This window comes from Sciurus vulgaris (genome assembly GCF_902686455.1).
Source record: "Sciurus vulgaris genome assembly, chromosome: X".
In the NCBI taxonomy this organism is placed as follows: domain Eukaryota; kingdom Metazoa; phylum Chordata; class Mammalia; order Rodentia; family Sciuridae; genus Sciurus; species Sciurus vulgaris.
The window spans coordinates 124162295-124180788 of record NC_136471.1 but is presented as its reverse complement, the minus strand read 5'-3'; the positions used below and the strand labels follow the sequence as shown (position 1 = coordinate 124180788).

The 18494-nt window shown below is 35.2% G+C and overlaps 1 protein-coding gene across 7 annotated transcripts in view; it reads right to left on the bottom strand.

Moving 5' to 3' along the window:
* Positions 1 to 18494, bottom strand: part of SCML2 (Scm polycomb group protein like 2) — a 78988-nt gene that overhangs the window by 12882 nt on the left and 47612 nt on the right. For 5 of the 7 annotated variants that reach the window (XM_079124157.1, XM_079124155.1, XM_079124161.1 and 2 more), the window contains exons 8-12: positions 13696 to 13758; positions 13113 to 13330; positions 7115 to 7238; positions 5759 to 5962; positions 4877 to 5059 (exon numbers count right to left, since the gene is read on the bottom strand). In XM_079124157.1, coding sequence (XP_078980283.1) covers positions 4877 to 5059; positions 5759 to 5962; positions 7115 to 7238; positions 13113 to 13330; positions 13696 to 13758 — 792 coding nt within the window. The remainder of the gene's footprint in view (positions 1 to 4876; positions 5060 to 5758; positions 5963 to 7114; positions 7239 to 13112; positions 13331 to 13695; positions 13759 to 18494) is intronic. The other 2 variants (XM_079124158.1, XM_079124159.1) reach the window with 1 other exon arrangement.

Below are 18494 nucleotides of genomic sequence, written 5' to 3'. Positions count from 1 at the left end.
CTTATGCCAAGTTTTTTTTCCCCCCTTCTTGGAGTTGTGTTACATGGGTCACTTGGCAGAGAGTAAAACTGTCCTACTTGAAAAAAGTGTTGCTAAACCCAACTGTAAAATGGGAGCATATAAACCTGTTAATTTCACTACACTTGGCCCTGACTACTCAGAATAGAAAATAGGCTGCCACACTGGCATACATACAGCTGGACAAGGTATTGATCCAGGAACCATACTATACTTCAAAAGGGTCACAACTTAAGTCGTCATCCCATCGGGTCTTTCTTTTTCTTCTTTTTTTTGCAGTGCTGGGGATCGAACCCAGGGTCCTGTGCTTGCCAGGCAAGCACTCTACCGACTGAGCTATCTCCCCAGTCTCCCACCAGGTCTTTCATTAAAAAAAATTTTTTTAGTTGTAGATAGACACAATACCTTTATTTTATTCATTCATTTTTAAAAAATATTTTTAGTTGTCAATGGACCTTTATTTTATTATTTATATGTGGTGCTGAGAATCAAACCCAGTGACTCACACATATTAGGTGAGTGCTCTACCAAATGAGCCACAACCCCAGCCCTCATTTCTTTTATGAGGAAATGGAAAAAAGCCCACCTATTTCCATCACAACCAGAAACCTATTCCTAACCTTGGCAGAGACTATAGTTCAATGTCTGACCATCTCTTCTTGCTATGTGTGTGAAGGAACTAATACGGGGAGGTCTGTGGCCATGGGAGGCTAAAGAGTTAGACCCCCATGAGCCCTATAAGGAAACAATGTCTCCCCATTCAACTACTGGTGTTTGGTTCCTCAAAACCTCAATTAATGGAAAATATCATCTTGCCCAAGAGGGAAAACGGTTTAACATTTCAGTTGGAACTCTAACATGGCTGGGTCAAAAATTCTATAATGCAACTTCCCAGAAAAACCCAGTGGTGTGGGGGCTGGGGCTGTAGCTTGGTAGCAGAGTGCTTGCCTAGCATGTGTGAAGCACTGGGTTCAATCCTTAGCACTGCATACAAGTAAACATAAAATAAAGGCATGCTGTCCATATATAACTATAAAAAAATTAAAACAATAAAACCAGTGGTAGGGATCCTCAAATCACAAGAACCAAATTCCCATTCCCTTGTCAAATTTCTCTAACCTCAAACAGGCCTGGAATAATGCTGCCATAGAAAGAAATCAAATGGCAAGACCCAGGTGGATTACAATTGCAGAAGAGCCACCTATGCTAAACTGCCCTGTACTAGGGACGATTCACCCCTTCTTTTTGCTCCTTTTACACAGAGGGGAGGCAATAGAGAATCCTAGGATATGAAAACTGAGGGGTATAAACCAATTAGACCTCAGATATTTAAAAGAACTACCACCCAACTAGAGTAGAACCCAACTTCTTCTAAAGTATACCTGGAACATTTTAAAGTATGATAGGGCATACATTATGTTGGGCCATAAAACAAATTCTAACAAATTTGTAAGTACTGAAATTATACAAGTTATATTCTCTAACCACAATGGAAACAGTTAAAGTTGGTAATAAAAGAAATCTGGAAAATTTACAAATAAATGGAAACTGAAAACAAAAACAACATATCAAATTTATAGGATATAGCTAAATCTGTGCTAAGAGGGAAATTTATAAATACCCATATTACAAAAGATGAGAGAACTCAAATCAGTAATCTAAACCTTTCACCTTAAGAAACTAGAAATTGACAGCAAACTAAATTAAAGAAAGCAGAGGTAAGATATAATAAAGAGAGCAGAAAAAGAATGAAAACAGAAAAGTCAATGAAATCAAAGGTTGATTTTTTTGAAAAGATCAAGAAGACTGACAAAGTTTTATTTATACTAACCAACAAATTAAAACTGCAGACTCAAAATTACTAAAATCAGAAATGAAAGTAGAGACATCACTATAAACTTTACAGAAATAAAAATGTACATAAGGAAATACTATGAACAACTGTATGCCAACAAATTAGATAATGTAGGTGAAAAGGACAAATTTCAAAAACCACAAACTACCAAAACTGACTCAGGAAAAAACAGAAAATATGAATAGACTTATTTGGTACAAGTACCAAGTAAGTACCTTTTCTTTTTTTTTTTTTTTTTGGTACTAGGGGTTGAACTGAGAGAGCCCTTTACCAAGGTGTTCACTTTGTCAACATTAAGCTGTATTCCACATGTAATTTTTCTCCATAAATTACACTTCATAGTGAAATGTATTAAAAATGACTATTGCTAAAATATGCAAACACTGGATTTGTCAAAACAAAATCTCCTAAGAAGAGTATTGCTTTTAAAAATATTTTTGAGTCACCTATTCAGAAAATGTAAGATAAATGAAATACTATACATGAAATATTTGGAAAAAATCAACTTTATAACATACATACGTAACTTCTTTAATTGCAAGCTAACTAAAAAAAACTAACAAAGGTTTTAGTTCAAATTCATTTTCGAATAGTTGAATCAAGCTTTCTGTGAAAGAAAATTGAGAGATTAAATAATTTAAAACAGTATTATTTATGATTACTTAGTGTATTCTGTCAAATAGTAATCTATCCCAGTTATTTTTGGTCCCAGGGATTGAACCCAGGGTTGCTTAACCACTAAGCTGCATCCCCCCAGCCCTTTTTTTATGTTTTATTTTGAGACAGGGTCTCAATAAGTCCTAAGAGCCTCACACTAAGTTGCTGAAGCTGGCCTTGAATTTGTAATCCTCCTGCCTCACCCTACAGAGTTGCTGGGATTACAGGCCTGCATCACCATGCCTGGCTTATCCCAGTTATTTGAATAATCTGAAATTCAAACATTCTGTGCTTAATTTTAAAGCAAAAAATACACTTTCTTTACAATCTTTCAAAGAATTTTCAAGAACTTTCAGTGTGTAAATCATTGCCATTGTTTTGAATGCTGTGAAAAAAAAAAAATCAGGAAATGGTACTTTTAACTCCTCTAACTCATGCCCCCCCCCCCCCCAATTACTCTTAGAAACAGAAAACCTATCAAATATCCCCTACACCCTCCCCTCATGTAAGTAGTCATTCTCTTTCTGGTCATCTTTCCATTCTCCTATCTCCTTGGAAGAAGAAAGGATAATATCACACGAGAACATGAATCTTCACTCTTCTAGGCAGCTACATTTTATTGCTCCTATTCCATGCCATACATAACAGGCTGAGTTTACATATTCTCACAACTTAAGCAGTATCCATTTTGCAGACAGGGAAATAGACACTTAGAAAATAGAGGCTCAATACTTTGTCCATGAGCACACAGCTAATTAACAGCAGGAGTTAAGATTAAAATTTAGGTCCGTCAGAGTGTATACCCTTTCAGTGTTGGTAATGGAACTCAGTTCTGCCAAATTCTAGTACCTGTGCTCTTTCCACTCCCATTTCACTAAATGTACTTCTGCTAGGACTTCACAGTATTATATATTTGAATTCATTGGGCAGTTACACAAGTGGGAAGAAACTGGAAAGAGGAATTCCATTAGAATACTGCTTTAATAATCCAGAGAAAGGATTAATTGGGTTCTGAAGGAGGGTGGAGACAAAGAAATGGAAAGGAAAGAATAAATATGACAGACTTCACTGAAATAGAAGAGGAAAAGTTTATGAACAAAGTGTGAGTAACCAGGAGGACCAAAAATAGAGGCGTAACTAAAGATAGCACCCAAGCTTAAAACGCAAATGAAATGTAAATTTAAATCTCTGGCCTTAAACAAACAGTCTGTTATTGTACTTTATATTCCCAGAATTTCCAGCACCTGGCTAGAAAACCATGTAGCTGTAATACCTGAGAACTTTAGCTGCTCTTAGAAGACAAACATAAAATCCTACCAAACATGGTTGGCTTTCCTTTCATGAGTCAGATGAAAAAGGGACAAACCTTTCCCCCAAAGAACAAAGAATATTTGGCAAAAGGCTCAAAAGTGCTTTCTTACTTTAGGGATCAGAAACAAAATCCTGCCTTTGGGATTACAGGACTACTTTACAGCCATCTTCTTATTCAGGAATCGATTTGTGATTCTTATGGAAGAGGCGCAACCCAGGCTTAAATGTTGAAATTCAAGCAGATCATTCCTTTTTTCCCCTTTTCTTTTTAGTTATACATGACAGCAGAGTCATTTTTGACCTATTTATACAAATGTGGAGTATATCATATTCTAATTAGGATTGCAGTCTTGTGGATGTACATGTGGAGATTTACTGTGATGTATTCATATATGTACATAGGAAAATTATGTCAGATTCATTCCACTGTCTTTCCTATACCCATCCCCACTCCTTTCCCTTCATTCTACTTTGTGTAATCCACTGAACATCTATTCTTCCCCCTCCCCTTGTTGTGTGTTAGCATCAACATGTTAGAAAGAACATTCAACTTTTGGTTTTTTGAGATTGGCTTATTTCACTGAGCATGATAGTCCCCAGAGTCATCTATTTACCAGCAAACATCATAAAGTCATTCTTCTTTATGGCTAAGTAATATTCCATTGTGTTTGTGTGTGTGTGTGCATGCACACACACTATATTTTCTTTATCCTTTCATCTGTTGAAAGGCACCTAGGTTGGTTCTACAGTTTCTTAGGATTAAAGTCAGTAACTTCAATCTAATAGAAAATGTGTAACTCTACGACTAGTCACCAAAGAGCCAAATATAAAACTCACTGACTCTTAAGTTCATTAATGAAAGGAATTACTTTCCTACTTTAAATGAACAAAATAACTATACATTATACATTTCTAATTAGCTTATTTTGGATTAATAAGCTAATTACTTTGAGGAAACACAGAAAAACTGAATCAGATGCTCAAGTACACCATATAAAATACAAGCACAGTATAAAAATTTACATGTTCTCTCACCTGATTTATCTTTATCAAGCTCTGTAGGGCTATGAATATTACTCTTATAGGAACTGAAAGGCTGGCTGCTCAAAAGGTTATCACACTGCAGGCTGTGGCAGAAAGTCTCAAGAAAGCGAAGAGCAAATGATGCACTATTCACAGGAGGAAGCTGAATGGAATGAGTTTCCCCATCGAAAGATGCTATTTATTAAAGGGAAAAAAATGTCAGTCAATTCCCATCAATTTAGGAAATGTACTATGGAGTTTAATTTGAAGGTTTTATTAATTCATAAAGGAATAATTATAAATTATGAAAGTTCTCTCAAACACAACAGCCTGCACTGGTAAAAACATTCTTATTTTAAAATATTCATAAAGTAAATAAAAACAGAAATCTGTTGATCTACAACAACACTTTCTTCTATTTCAAACATTCCATGGTATTTGTCGTGGTATCTGATCAAACAATCATGGAAGTCACCAGCTGTATCTTTTCTCTTCATGAATTCTTGAGTCACATTTTTGTTTAAAGCGTCTTTCTGATAGATCAGACTGTTTTCAATACAAATTAAAATATATTATCAACCAAGATATTCTGTTTACAGGGAGCTTATTAACACAGCCCTATAAAAGGAAAAAATCTTATCTTTTACCTCAAATATCACTTAGTCATTATTTGTCTATTTTGAAAATACACTTTCCAAACCAGGGTAAAAAGTCTATAAATATGTAACTATTACACATATTCCATTATATCAACACATATTCCATTATATCAGTGTAATAATTATACAGTATAATTAATAGAATACAAATATTGTAAATAGTCTGTTACAAAATCCTAGTATCTAAACTTAAAATCAGGTTTGGAAAAGAAACTGAATAAAGAAATTAGTATACCAGTTATCACTTCTCCTCCACGATTATCTGGCTTAAGATATCCAAAAACAGTCTTAGACTGAAAGGCACAATCCACACAGGCCTGCACAGTCCGACGGAGCACCACATTTACGGGGCCTGGGCCAAAGTGGTCAGGTAGTTGCTGGATTCGCTTCGGATCCAGGTGTGGACCACAGTTTCCATGTTTGTTTATATAGACACAGACTTGAGGGAAAATGTGTATACAGATAAAACAATGAGACTGATTAAAAGGAACTTTGTAAAAACACCACATAATTACTATATTCCACGAGTCACTTCAAAGAGAACTTAAACATTAATTATCAATGATCTTTTCTACTATATAAAAATATAAAGTAAATACATTTGTGTAGGCATTAAACATATAAAACATAAAGAAATATTCAGAATATTTACTCAATTTTAAAAGTTAGCCCAAATTAATAATTAAGTTTTAGGAGCATCACAAAAATAATTCTTCATACATTTCCATATTAAATAAAATGGTACAAAGATAAATTTTTTTCTATTGTAATTACACAATTTAAGATATTTACTCAATTTTAAAAGTTAGCCCAAATTAATAATTAAGTTTTAGGAGCATCACAAAAATAATTCTTCATAGATTTCCATATTAAATAAAATGGTACAAAGATAAATTTTTTTCTATTGTAATTACACAATTTAAGAATTTCCTTACAAAACTGGTTTTTAAAAATATTTTTAGTTGTAGATGGACACAATATTTATTTTTATGTGGTACTGAGCATCGAACCCAGTTCCTCAAACATGGAAGGCAAGTGCTCTACCACTGAGCTATGACCCCAGCCCCAAACTGGTTATTTTGATATATCCCTTTCAGACTGAATTTATTTTAAAATTACCAACATAGTACTTCAATTGTATTTTTTAAAGTAATCAAATAATGCAGGGTATGTGTCACAGTAAGTTCTAATGACATAAAGAAATTTATTTTGTTAATTTTAAGAAAATAAAAACGTTCCTTCTATACATGACAAGGTTGGCTGAAGAAAAACTTAAACTTTCCTTAATATAATAAAAAGAATAGGATATATAAGTAATCCATCTATAATCACACAAATTTCAAGTTTCAATAATTTTTCTTTATGAGGATCAAAAATCAATCAATGTACTCTGTGAAAATAAGAAGGTACCTCATTATCAAAATTACTGTCCTCTTAAATCAAGAAGCAGATTATTTTTAACCCATTAATGTATATAGCACAATTTCCATATATGTGAATAGTCTTCTTATTTCCAGGACTTCAAAGACATTGGAAATAATACAGAATAAAAGACAGGTAATTTGTAACTCATTTTAAAGTATTAATTTACCTGTAGACATCACTATTTTAGATGTCCCAAGAAAGGCATCCTTATCATATGAACTACCACGGTCTCTGGACAGAGAACTCAGAGAAGCTGAAGATGTTGAACACAACACAGGAATAAATTTTTCCTGTAATAAAAAAACAGTAATGTAAGTATACTCTTTTAAAAATTGCTAAAGTGAGAAAATTATAGGCTTACAAAATTAACAGTTATCAGAAGTCCTCAAGGTTGGATACCTCTCTGTATACCATGAACTGCAGTGCTTTCAAAAACTGAATTCCTCAGAGGCCCACAAGCTGTCCAGGTTAGGGGCAAAGAGAACAAGAGGCTAGGATTCTCCACCCTACTCTGTGCTCCAACTTAACATACCTTAGTCAATTAGTTCACTCTGTAAAACCCACCATTTTTTAAGGTGTCCTGTAAGACAAGTTTTTTAATACTCTGAAAGTCTCTAAAATCTCTTTTGTTATGGTTTGGATGTGAAGTGTCCCCAAAAACCTTGTGTATTGAGACAATGAAAGAAGGTTTAGAGGAGAAATGATAGGGTTATGAGAGCCTTTACTCAATCAGTGAATTAATCCCCTAATGGGGATTAAATGAGTGGCAACTAAAGGTGGGTAGGGTATGGTTGGATGAGGTGGGCATCAGGGGCATGGCTTTGGGGTATATATTTTGTATGTGGTGAGTGGAGTCTCTGTCTACTTCCTGATCATCATGTGAGTTGCCATGATGTCTTGTCTCACCTAGAGCCCCAAAGAATGGAGCCAGCCGTCTGTGAATTGAGACCTCTAAAATCGTGAGCCCCCAAATAGAAACTTTTCCTCCTCTACAACTGTTCTGGTTGGGTCTTTCGGTCACAGCAGTGAAAAAACTGTCTAAAACATCTTTCCAACAGGAGAAGTTTTCAGCAAGGCAGAAGACTTAAGAAAGCAGTTGCTTACCCCCATTGTGTCTAGCCTACATTTCTCCATACTATGTCAATAATTGGCAAAATCACAAATGGCTTTTAGTCCATGCAAAATTATGCCTATTTTCATATACTAATCAGTCTCTTGAGCACTGTTAAACATGATTAGTATTCTGTTTCTTTTATATCAACTTACAGGGTTCTAGAAACTATTTTGAACACTACTCTCCAATATCAGAAAAGGGACTCTTGTGCCTAGAAAAGGTAATAATAAAGGACATCATATTTGGTTTTAATGACATTTTTATTTTATAAACTTTGATTTTTAAATAAAAATACCAATATAAATATCTTAAAGATGGTATTGCTATTTTTTTCTATACAACAAACATTAGTTGAAAAAAACCAGAAATGTTATAGATACTGATATCAAATGGTTGAATGCAAGAATGTCTAGGGAATATTGCTGAAATTTAAGTCAGTGAGCCCCAATAGAGTTTGTATATATATTTAGAGTGCATCTCTTATAGACAGGATATATTTGAGTCTTCTAGAATAATCCATCTTGAGGCTGGGCATGGTGGTACAAGTCTTTAATTCCAGCTACTTGGGAGGCTGAGGCAGGCAGATCACAAGTTCAAGGCTGGCCTGGGTAACCTTAAGTGAGACCCTGTCTCAAAAATAAACATTGAAATAAAGGATTAAAGATGTAGCTCAGTGGTAGAACACTTGGCCTACTATGTGCAAAGCCCTGGATTCAACAACCAATACAGCAAAATAAATACTCCATTTTGAAAATCTCTTAATTACAGAGTGTAGCTTAGTCCACTAACATTTAACACAATTATTACAATAGCTGGTATGGATCTACCATTTTATTATTTGTTTTCTATTTGTCTCCTCTGTTTTGTTCTTTTGTTATTCCTTTCCTGTTTTGGGGGGAATTATCTGAATGCTCAGAATTCCATTTTATTTTCCATATTGGCTTTTTAGCTGTATTTCACTGCATTTTTTTAACATATGAACTGCGATTACAACCTATATCTTTAACTTTCCAAAGTACACATCAAGTTAATATTGTACCTCTTCACATAAAATGTTGAAAACTTACGATGATACAGGTCTATATCTCTCACCTCAGGTGTTCATATCACAATTATTTTATGTATTATATCTGTGTGTGATATAAACTGTAAAGGACTATAAATTATTGCTATAGTTAAAGAATTATAAAGAACTTATGATGAAACAAAACAAAAAACAAAAAGTAACACTCGCATTCACCCAGAGGTTACCATTTTCAAAGCTATTCATTCCTTTTTAAAGACCTGGTTTATCTGGTCTCGTTTTCCTTCAGCCTACTGAACTTCCTTTTGGCATTTCTTGTAGTGCGCTACTTTGTCAGTGATGAATTTTCTTAGTATTCTTTTGTCTGAAAATGTCTTTTGTTCACCTTCTTCCTTTTCTAAAATCATTTTTTAGTTGTAGACGGACAGGACACCTTTATTGTATTTATTTTTATGTGGTGGTGAGGGTCAAACCTAGTACCTCACACATGCTAGGCAAGCACTCCACCACTTAGCTACAACCCCAGTCCTTCATCTTTTTTTTTTTTTAATATGTTTATAGATGGACATGATGCCTTTAATTTTTTATGCGATGCTCAGGATCGAAACCAATGCCTCACAAGTAGAAGGCAAGTACTCTACCTCTGGGCCACAACCACAGTTCCTTCAATTTTTTTTGCGGGGGGAGGTGGGTACTGGGGATTGAACTCAGGAGTACTAGGTCACTAAGCCACATCCCCAGCCCTATTTTTTTGTATTTTATTTAAAGACAGGGTCTCACTGAATTGCTTAGTGCCTAGTTTTTGCTGAGCCTGGCTTCAAATTCACGATCATCCTGTCTCAGCCTCCTAAGCCACTGGGATTACAGGTGTTCACCACTGCACACGGCCTTCATCCTTTTTTAAAGCCAGTATTTTTATAGCCTTTGTTTCACAGTAAAGTATAATGAGGAAAATATATCTTTCACAATAGCAACAAAAATCATAAAAATAGCAGAAATGGATATGAATGAACTGAGTGTATTAATTCTATTAAACTGTACAACTATCTTTTCTGCTTTATTGACAAAAATAAAAATTGTGTATATTCAAAGTTTACCTTCATCTCCAAAGAATATTTAAATATATTTTTAGTTGTATGTGGACACATATCTTTTTTATTTAATTTTATGTGGTGCTGAGGATCAAATCCAGTGCCTCACACATGGGAGGCAAGTGCTCTACCACTGAGCTACAGTCCCAGTCCCACAAAGAGCATTTCTGACAGAATTTCATATTAACAATCATTTTTTTCTGTTGGCACTTTAAAGATGTTATTCTACTCTCCTTGACTTCCATGGTGTTTGATGAAGAATGCCAGTTGTTAATCAAATTTTTGTTTCTCTGCATGTATTTTTTCATTTTTACACTGCTGCCTTTAAATTTTTTTCTTTGGAATTGGAGATAAAATTCAGTGACAAAGCACTTGCCTACTAAGTGAAAGGTTCTAGGTTTGATCCCAGCATTACACATATACAAAAAAATTTTGCTTTTTGTGGGTTTTAACAGTTTATATGCCTTGGTGTAGATTGTTTTTATTGTTTGTTCTTGCTTGAGCATTTTATGTCTGTATATTTCTTTCATGAAATCTGGGAAATTTTGAGACATTTTTTCTTCAACATTTTTTCTGCTCCAGTCTCTCTCACTTTTCCTTCTGGGCTCCAATTACATGTGGGTTACACCTCTGATGTTACCTAAAAGGTCCTCAGGGCTCAGTTTATTTTGTTTCTCAGTTTTTTTGTCTCAGTTCTTCACACTAAGTAATTTCTATTCTATTCTTTGGTTCATTGACTCTTCTGTCATATCTAATAAATTCTAGTTACTTCTGTCTATAAATTTTTTACTTTAGATCCTGAATTTTTCAGATCCTGAATTTCCACTTGGTTCTTTTATGTTCTTTTTGTTTCTCTGCGAAGATGGCCTACCTTTTTAATCACTGCAATTATGTGTGCGTGTTTTAAAATTCATCAAGAACAGCTTTAAAATTGCCATTTTTTAAATTATTTAAGATTGTATTGGTGCATAATAATTATGCATAACAGTGGAATTCATTAGGATATATTGGTACAAACACATAAGACAATTTGCTCAATTTCATTCCCCCAGAACCTCCTTGTTATGATTTGGACATGAGATACCCGCCCCCAAAAAGAGCATTATTAGGCAACACAGCAACATTCAGTTAAAAATGATTAGATTATGATACCAACAACCTCAGCAGCAGATTAATCCATTTAAAGAATTAATAATTTAAGTGAATTACTGGGTGGTGACTGTAGGCAGGTGGGGCATGGATGGAGGAAGTACATCACTTGGGGTATGCCCTCAGGAATTATATTTTGTCCCTGGCTCATCACTCATTTGTTCTCTGCTTCCTGGCTGTCATAAGATGAGCAGCTTTCCTCTGCCATGCCCTTTTAACCATCATCTTGGGTCCAGAGCAATGGGAGTTTTAGTTGACATTGGAGAAAACCATGAGTCCTAAATAAAATTTTCCTCCTCTAAGTTTTTCTTGTCAGGTATTTTGGTCACAGTAATGAAAAGCTCATAAATACACACTCCCCTTTCCCTTCCCTTGGTCCCAGTTTAATTTTACTTTTTTGTGCCTGGGATTGAACCCAAGGGTGCTTAACACTGAGCCACATCTCCATCCCTTTTTATTTTTAATTTTGAGACAGGTCTCACTAGGTTACTTCCAGCCCCGCTAAGTTGCTGAGGCAGGTTTCAAACCTGTGATCCTTCTGTCTCAGCCTCCTGAGCTGCTGGGATTGTAGATGTGTGCAACCACAACCAGCCCCTTGGTCCCGATTTTAAATTCTTGTTTGCAAGTTCCAACATATGGGTCACAATGGGGTCTGTCTCAATTGATTTTCTTTTCTCTTGAGAATGTGTTCACTGTAGGATGTCTTTGAATCTGACTAATTCTGGACCATATAACAGACATTATGAATGTTAATTTATACAGATTCTTTTTTGGAACTGAATTTTAAAAACTGGTCTTGAGCCTAACTCCAGCCTCAGTGCAAATCTTTTGCTTTAGCTAAGCTGGTCTCGGTGTGACCCACACATGCTTAGAACAGGGGTTTGTCAGAGATGTTGGTAGACAGTTTAAGGATCTGCTCTTTTGGTTTTTTCCATTCCAATATCCCTCCATGCTCTTTGGCAACAGTTTTCCAAACTTTCGTTTTCTGGTCTCCCTGGGTCAAATAAACTTTTTTGTTGTTGTTGTTGTTCGTTTGTTTGTTTTTTTACAGTACTGGGGATCGAACTCAGGGCCTTGTGCTTGCAAGGCAAGTACTCTACCAGCTGAGCTATCTGCCCAGCCCTAAACTGGGTTTTCTACCAACACTGCTGCCTAACTTGCTGCACAGAGTGCTCCTAAATCAAGGCTATAAACCACAAAAATGAAATTAATTTAGTATAACATCCCTCCTCCTAAGTTTGTGCTCCCCTTGCCATCAGAATGTACCTGCTTCCACTCTCGTCTTCAGTTAGCTGCTTTTTTACTATTATTTCCAGGTTTTAGAGATGTTTTCTTTGGGGTAGTCAGGTAGGATTCAACTCCAGCATTACTAAATTTATCACACTGACATGTCCCTCCACCACCAGTTTACTGAGGTATAATTTATCCACAGTAAAATGTCCTTCACATTGATTTTTCTTTTTTTTTTTTTCATCTCCCCTCTGAGGGATTCACATTGATTTTTAAAGTACACTATGCTTTAATTAACTAGCACAAACATAAACACACCCATGCAGTTACTTCCAAAATGATTCAATTAGTAAAACAGTATAAAAAGTTTCAAATTTACCCAAGATAAGAAATATCAATTTCTCAACAGCTATGTAAGGCCTTAAAGAGTTTTATATAGCTTTAGTGTATTCCTCAGGAGCTTCATCATATTCTTAGTAAGTTCCAAAACTGTTTATTATAAATAAAAAGGTACTACAGAGACCTATGATACAAATTAGAAGAAGATACAACTAACCTTTTTTCCTGAGCTTCCACCTTTTTTCTTTGGTGTGGGATTTTTAAGAGAACTGCCCTTCTTGGGGACTGCAGTATGTCCAGGTGATTTAGTTCGACCCGATTTCTTGATCTGCTGTGTTGGTTGTACTACAGCAGTTTTCTGTGGAGACTGCATTGACTGCTGGGTCACTTTGGAAGGAGAAGACTGTGTTTTTCCTATATTCTTTGCAATAGGAACTGAGAAAAACACAGCAACAAAAAAAAGTAAATGGTGTAATTAAGGCATTATCTTCTTATGATTCAAAAGAAGTTTATAATTCGTCCCAAAGGTCATTCATTGAAAATTATTTAAAATAAAGTTTTAGGTACTTTAAGATTTCTTATATCAGGAAATAGTTTTAATACTTCAGGAAAAATAAAAAAGCCTTTATAAGGATAGCCAGTAATACAGAAAAAGAAAATTCTAGCAATTTACCTTTTAGCTACTTTCTATTTTTTTCTTAGCATAAAAAGAGTTTTTCCTTCAGAAAACACTACACAATTATGCCATGTACAGGAATTATCTTGCACATTAATATAGAAAAACATAACAAAGCAACTACCTAGGGCTTTTTCTTCATCTTTCAGAGGCTTGGTGACTCCTTTGTTCTTGGTTTTTTTTTCAGCTTTAGTGAGGTATAATTGAAAAATAAAAATTATATATATTTAAGGCTACAATACATTATGTTCCTCTATGTATGTCAAATAATAAAGTTTCATGTACTACAATACAGACTTCACATTAATGTTGTCATGGAAAGGCCACTATCATACCCACGTGATTTGTAGCAAATGGTTATCTGGTAGCTTAACCCAGACAATTTTAATATTTTGAATAAAGACTACCTTCCAGGTTACTTTGGTTTATGTTCACAGTTAAATAAAGAGTTTTTCTCAGTATCTATCCTTTAATAATTTCATTATTAAAAAAAATGAAATTTAACACAGTAAAAAGTACTAGTGCCAAATAAAAATTCTTTACAGGAAGAGCTATGCAAGTGAAACACTTATACAACTGCACACAAATCAACTATTTTTGACGGCTTCATTTTACAGCCTGAAACAATCTACTGTTTACTGTTTACTGAAAGACTATGTGTATATATATAAACCTGACCTGTGATAGAGAATATCTCATCTTTTCTACAGTCTTTATCTACCCCTTAGCAAACCAAGAGGAAGAAACAGCCTATTCTCATCTGTCAGAGCAAACATAAGGCCACTTAACTGCTACCATCACTTTCCCCCTCATTTATAAATAGTTTACCTACTTATATCAGCTTTTCCTTACCCTCATGATCATCTACTTTACATTGTACACACATTTCTACCTTTGTCATAAATTCTAGTAACGTTAACATATTATTTCTTGTTATACAATCTCCTTGTCATCATCTTCAGGATTTTCCCCATCATACTACTACTGATGCTTCATCATCCTGACCTTATCATTTAAGATTTCAGCTACTCCCTGAAATAGTTACTCCTGAAAATTTCTTTAACTCTTCTGTCTCCAAGACAACCATGTCCCCCTTCTGTACTTCAAAACTTCCTTATTGTCCTGTCTGCTTTAAACCAACTGGCCATGATGTTCTCATTATGACAGCTAACCACAAGCTCCCTTCATTTTCATCCAATCCATTAGCATTATTGTGACTGCTTTACACTTTCTTTGACCTGCACCCAAGTGTCCACCTCCACCAACACCTCTAACCTCTCTAACACCTCAACCCTTCCTTTATCACCCCTTGCTCTTTGATCATGCCCAGCATGTCAATTCCCACCTTACTGGATGCCCATTATACATTTCAGATCTGTGGATTCAACCATGGATTGAAATTACTTGGGGAAAAAACTGCATCTACACTGTGTACATACAAACTTTTTTCTTGCCATTACTCCCTAAAAAACTACTTACATATTTACACTGTATTTGGTATCATAAGTAATCTAGAGATAATTTTAAATACATGAAATGCTGTATATAAGTTATATGCAAACACAATCCCATTTTATATAAGAATTGGATTTTGGTATCCCTGGGGAGTCCAGGACTAATCCTAAGGATACTAAGTGTTTCTGTCCATCAATCCACTAAAAATAACATTAGAAATACCCACATAGGGGCTGCAAATTAGTGCAGCCACTCCAGAAAGCAGTGTGGAGATTCCTTAGAAAACTTGGAATGGAACCACCATTTGACCCAGCTATCCAACTCCTCAGTTTATACCCAAAGGACTTAAAATCAGCATACTACAGAGACACAGCCACATCAATGTTCATAGCTGCTCAATTCACAATAGCCAGACTGTGGAACCAACCTAGATGTCCTTCAATTGATGAATGGATAAAGAAACTGTGATATCTATATCTATACACACACACACACACACACACACACACACACACACACACACACACACACAGGAATATTACTCAGCTATAAAGAATAAAAAAATTATGGCATTTGCAGGCAAATGGATGAAATTGGAGAATATCATGCTAAGTGAGATAAGTCAATCTCAAAAATCAAAAAAACGAATGATCTCACTGATAAGCGGATGATGACACATAAAGGGGGGTGGGAGGGGGGCAAGAATGGAGGAAGGAGGGACTGAATAGAGGGAAAAGAGGGGTGGGAGGGGTGGGGGGAAAGAAAAAATAACAGAATGAATCAAACATCATTACCCTATGTAAATGTATGATTACGCAAATGGTATGCTGTTACTCCATGTACAAACAGAAACAACATGTATCCCATTTGTTTACAATAAAAATAAATTAAAAAAAAAGAAAAAAAAATGAATGAAAGATTAGTAGAGGAAGGAGAAACTGGGAGGGAGGATGGAAGGGAAAAAGAAGGCAATGAGAATTAAAAGAGAACTTAAATTGAACCATCTATGATTCTGTCAAAATAAACCCAATTACTTTGTATAACTAAAAAAAAAAAAAAAAAAAAAAAGAAATACTCACACAGAAGACCAATGAAATAGAAGACACAGAGACAACCCCAAATAAATACAGTTAACTCATACTAGACAAAGGCTCCAAAAACGTGCATTGGAGAAAAGATAGCCTCTTCAACAAAAGTTGGGAAAAGTGTAAATCCATATGTATTAGCATGAAATTTAAGTACTCTCTCATCTTGCACAAAACTCAACTCAAAGTAGATCAAAGACCTAGGTATTAGACCAGAAACCCTGCACCTACTAGAAGAAAATGTAGGCCCAACACTCCAAGAAGTTAACTTAGGAACCAACTTCCTTAACAAGATTCCTAAAGTGCTTGAGAAGTAAAATAAAAAATAAATAAATGGGATGGTACCAAACTGAAAATCTTTACAGTGAAGGAAACAATCAAGAGTGTGAAGAGAGAGCCTCTACAGAATGGGAGAAAATCTTTGCCACCTGCACATAAAATAGAACATTAATCTCCAGGATATATAAAGAACTCAAAAAACACCAACACACCCCAATCAATAAATGGGCAAAGGAACTAACCAGACACTTCTCAAAAGAAGAAATATGAACCGTCAAGAAATATATGAAAAAAATGTTCAACATCTCTAGCAATTAGAGAAAAGTAAAAACTACACTGAGATTTCAACTCACTCCAACCAGTATGGCAATTATCAAGAATACAAGTAACAATAAATGTTGGTGAGGATATGGGAAAAAGGATACACTTATACATGCTGGTGGGACTGCAAATTGGTGCAATCATTTTGGAAAGCAGTATGGAGCTTCCTCAGAAAACTGGAAATGGAACCACCATCTGACCCAGTTATCCCACTCCTCAGTTTATACCCAAAGGACTTAAAATCAGCATACTATAGTGATGCAGCCACATCAATGTTTATATCAGTACAATTCACAAGAGTTGAGCTATGGAGCCAATCTAGATGCCCATCAACAGAAGAAGGGAAAAAGAAATTGTGTTATATGTACACAATGGAATGTTAGTCATTAAGAAGAATGTCTATGATATTTGCTAGTAAATGGGTGGATCTGAAGACTATCATGCTAAGTAAAATAAGTCAATCACAAAAAAACAGAGTGAATGTTCTCTCTGATATATAAAAGCTAAACCACAACATGTGGGGTGGAACAGAAGTTCACTGGATTAGACAAAGGGAAATGAAAAGAAGGGAGGGGGAATAGGAATAGGAAAGAGAGTAGAAACAATTTGACATAACCTTCCTATATATACATATGAATATGCCACAGTGAATCCCAACATTGTGTATATTCACAAGACTGGGACCCTAATCAGAGTAAGATATATTCTATGCATGTCTAAATTTTATCAAAATGGACTCTACTGTCACATATAACTAAAAAGCCTCAATAAAAAAATATCCACACAGTTTCACTTGCATGTCAGCAGTGACCTTTAGAATTCTCACAAAGAAAACACAATAATCTCCAACTCAGTCTCCAGCAATTTCAGAACTAAAGAGTAGATCATGTTAAATACCATTAGGCAGAAATCATTCAGAGACGTTGACTCGGCAGAACGTAATGAGGGGAAAAAAAGCATCCCTACTGTCCAAATAGTTGACTGTCAGATGGTATCTACCTACATTCATAAGAGCAGGGAATCTTCTGTCCTTGTCAGACATTGCCCCTCCTCACCCCACATGAATCCTGCCTCCTCAAGGTTTCTACTTATTCTTCTTTACATCTTCACTTAAAGACTTCTCTAAGGTACTGCTTTTTCCAGTTTATCTCCCACTTTCCTACTGTGCCCAAAACAAGCATAAAAGGCCCTTTAGTCTCTCATTCCTCTCATTTTCAAGGGTTTATCTGTTTTACAAACTGCCTCAGGAATAAGAACTTACAAAGGAAGGAAAACAAGGTCTCCAAGTTTTAGGGGTATCTGTCCCAATTTTTTATGAAAACTGGATTTGTCTTTTTATATTTTAACCCTTGCTGGACCTTGCACCAACTTCCCAATTCTGATTTGAAGGCTCATCAGTTTCCAACTCATCTACCAAACATACCGTCAGAGTACAAAAGCATGAACAAGACCAGCTCTGCTGTCTTAGTTTCTCTTTCATCCCCTCCTTAGCCTCCTTGATGACCCATGTAGATTTCCCTCTCAACAAAAACCAGTTTTATAGTATTTAAAATGCCTTAAACACATAATAAAAGATCAACTACACAAAAAGAAACGATTCCTTCAGAAAAATAAAAATTTCATTTAAAATGCTTTTAGGGAGTGACAGATCATTTTCATTTGGGAAGTACTGTTAGGTCTTTTTCAGCAGCTTTAAAAATTATGGCTGGACAACTAAACCAAAACCAAATATATTTAAAGGATCTATAGCTTTAATTCATTCCCTTGTTTCAAAACGGGGTTT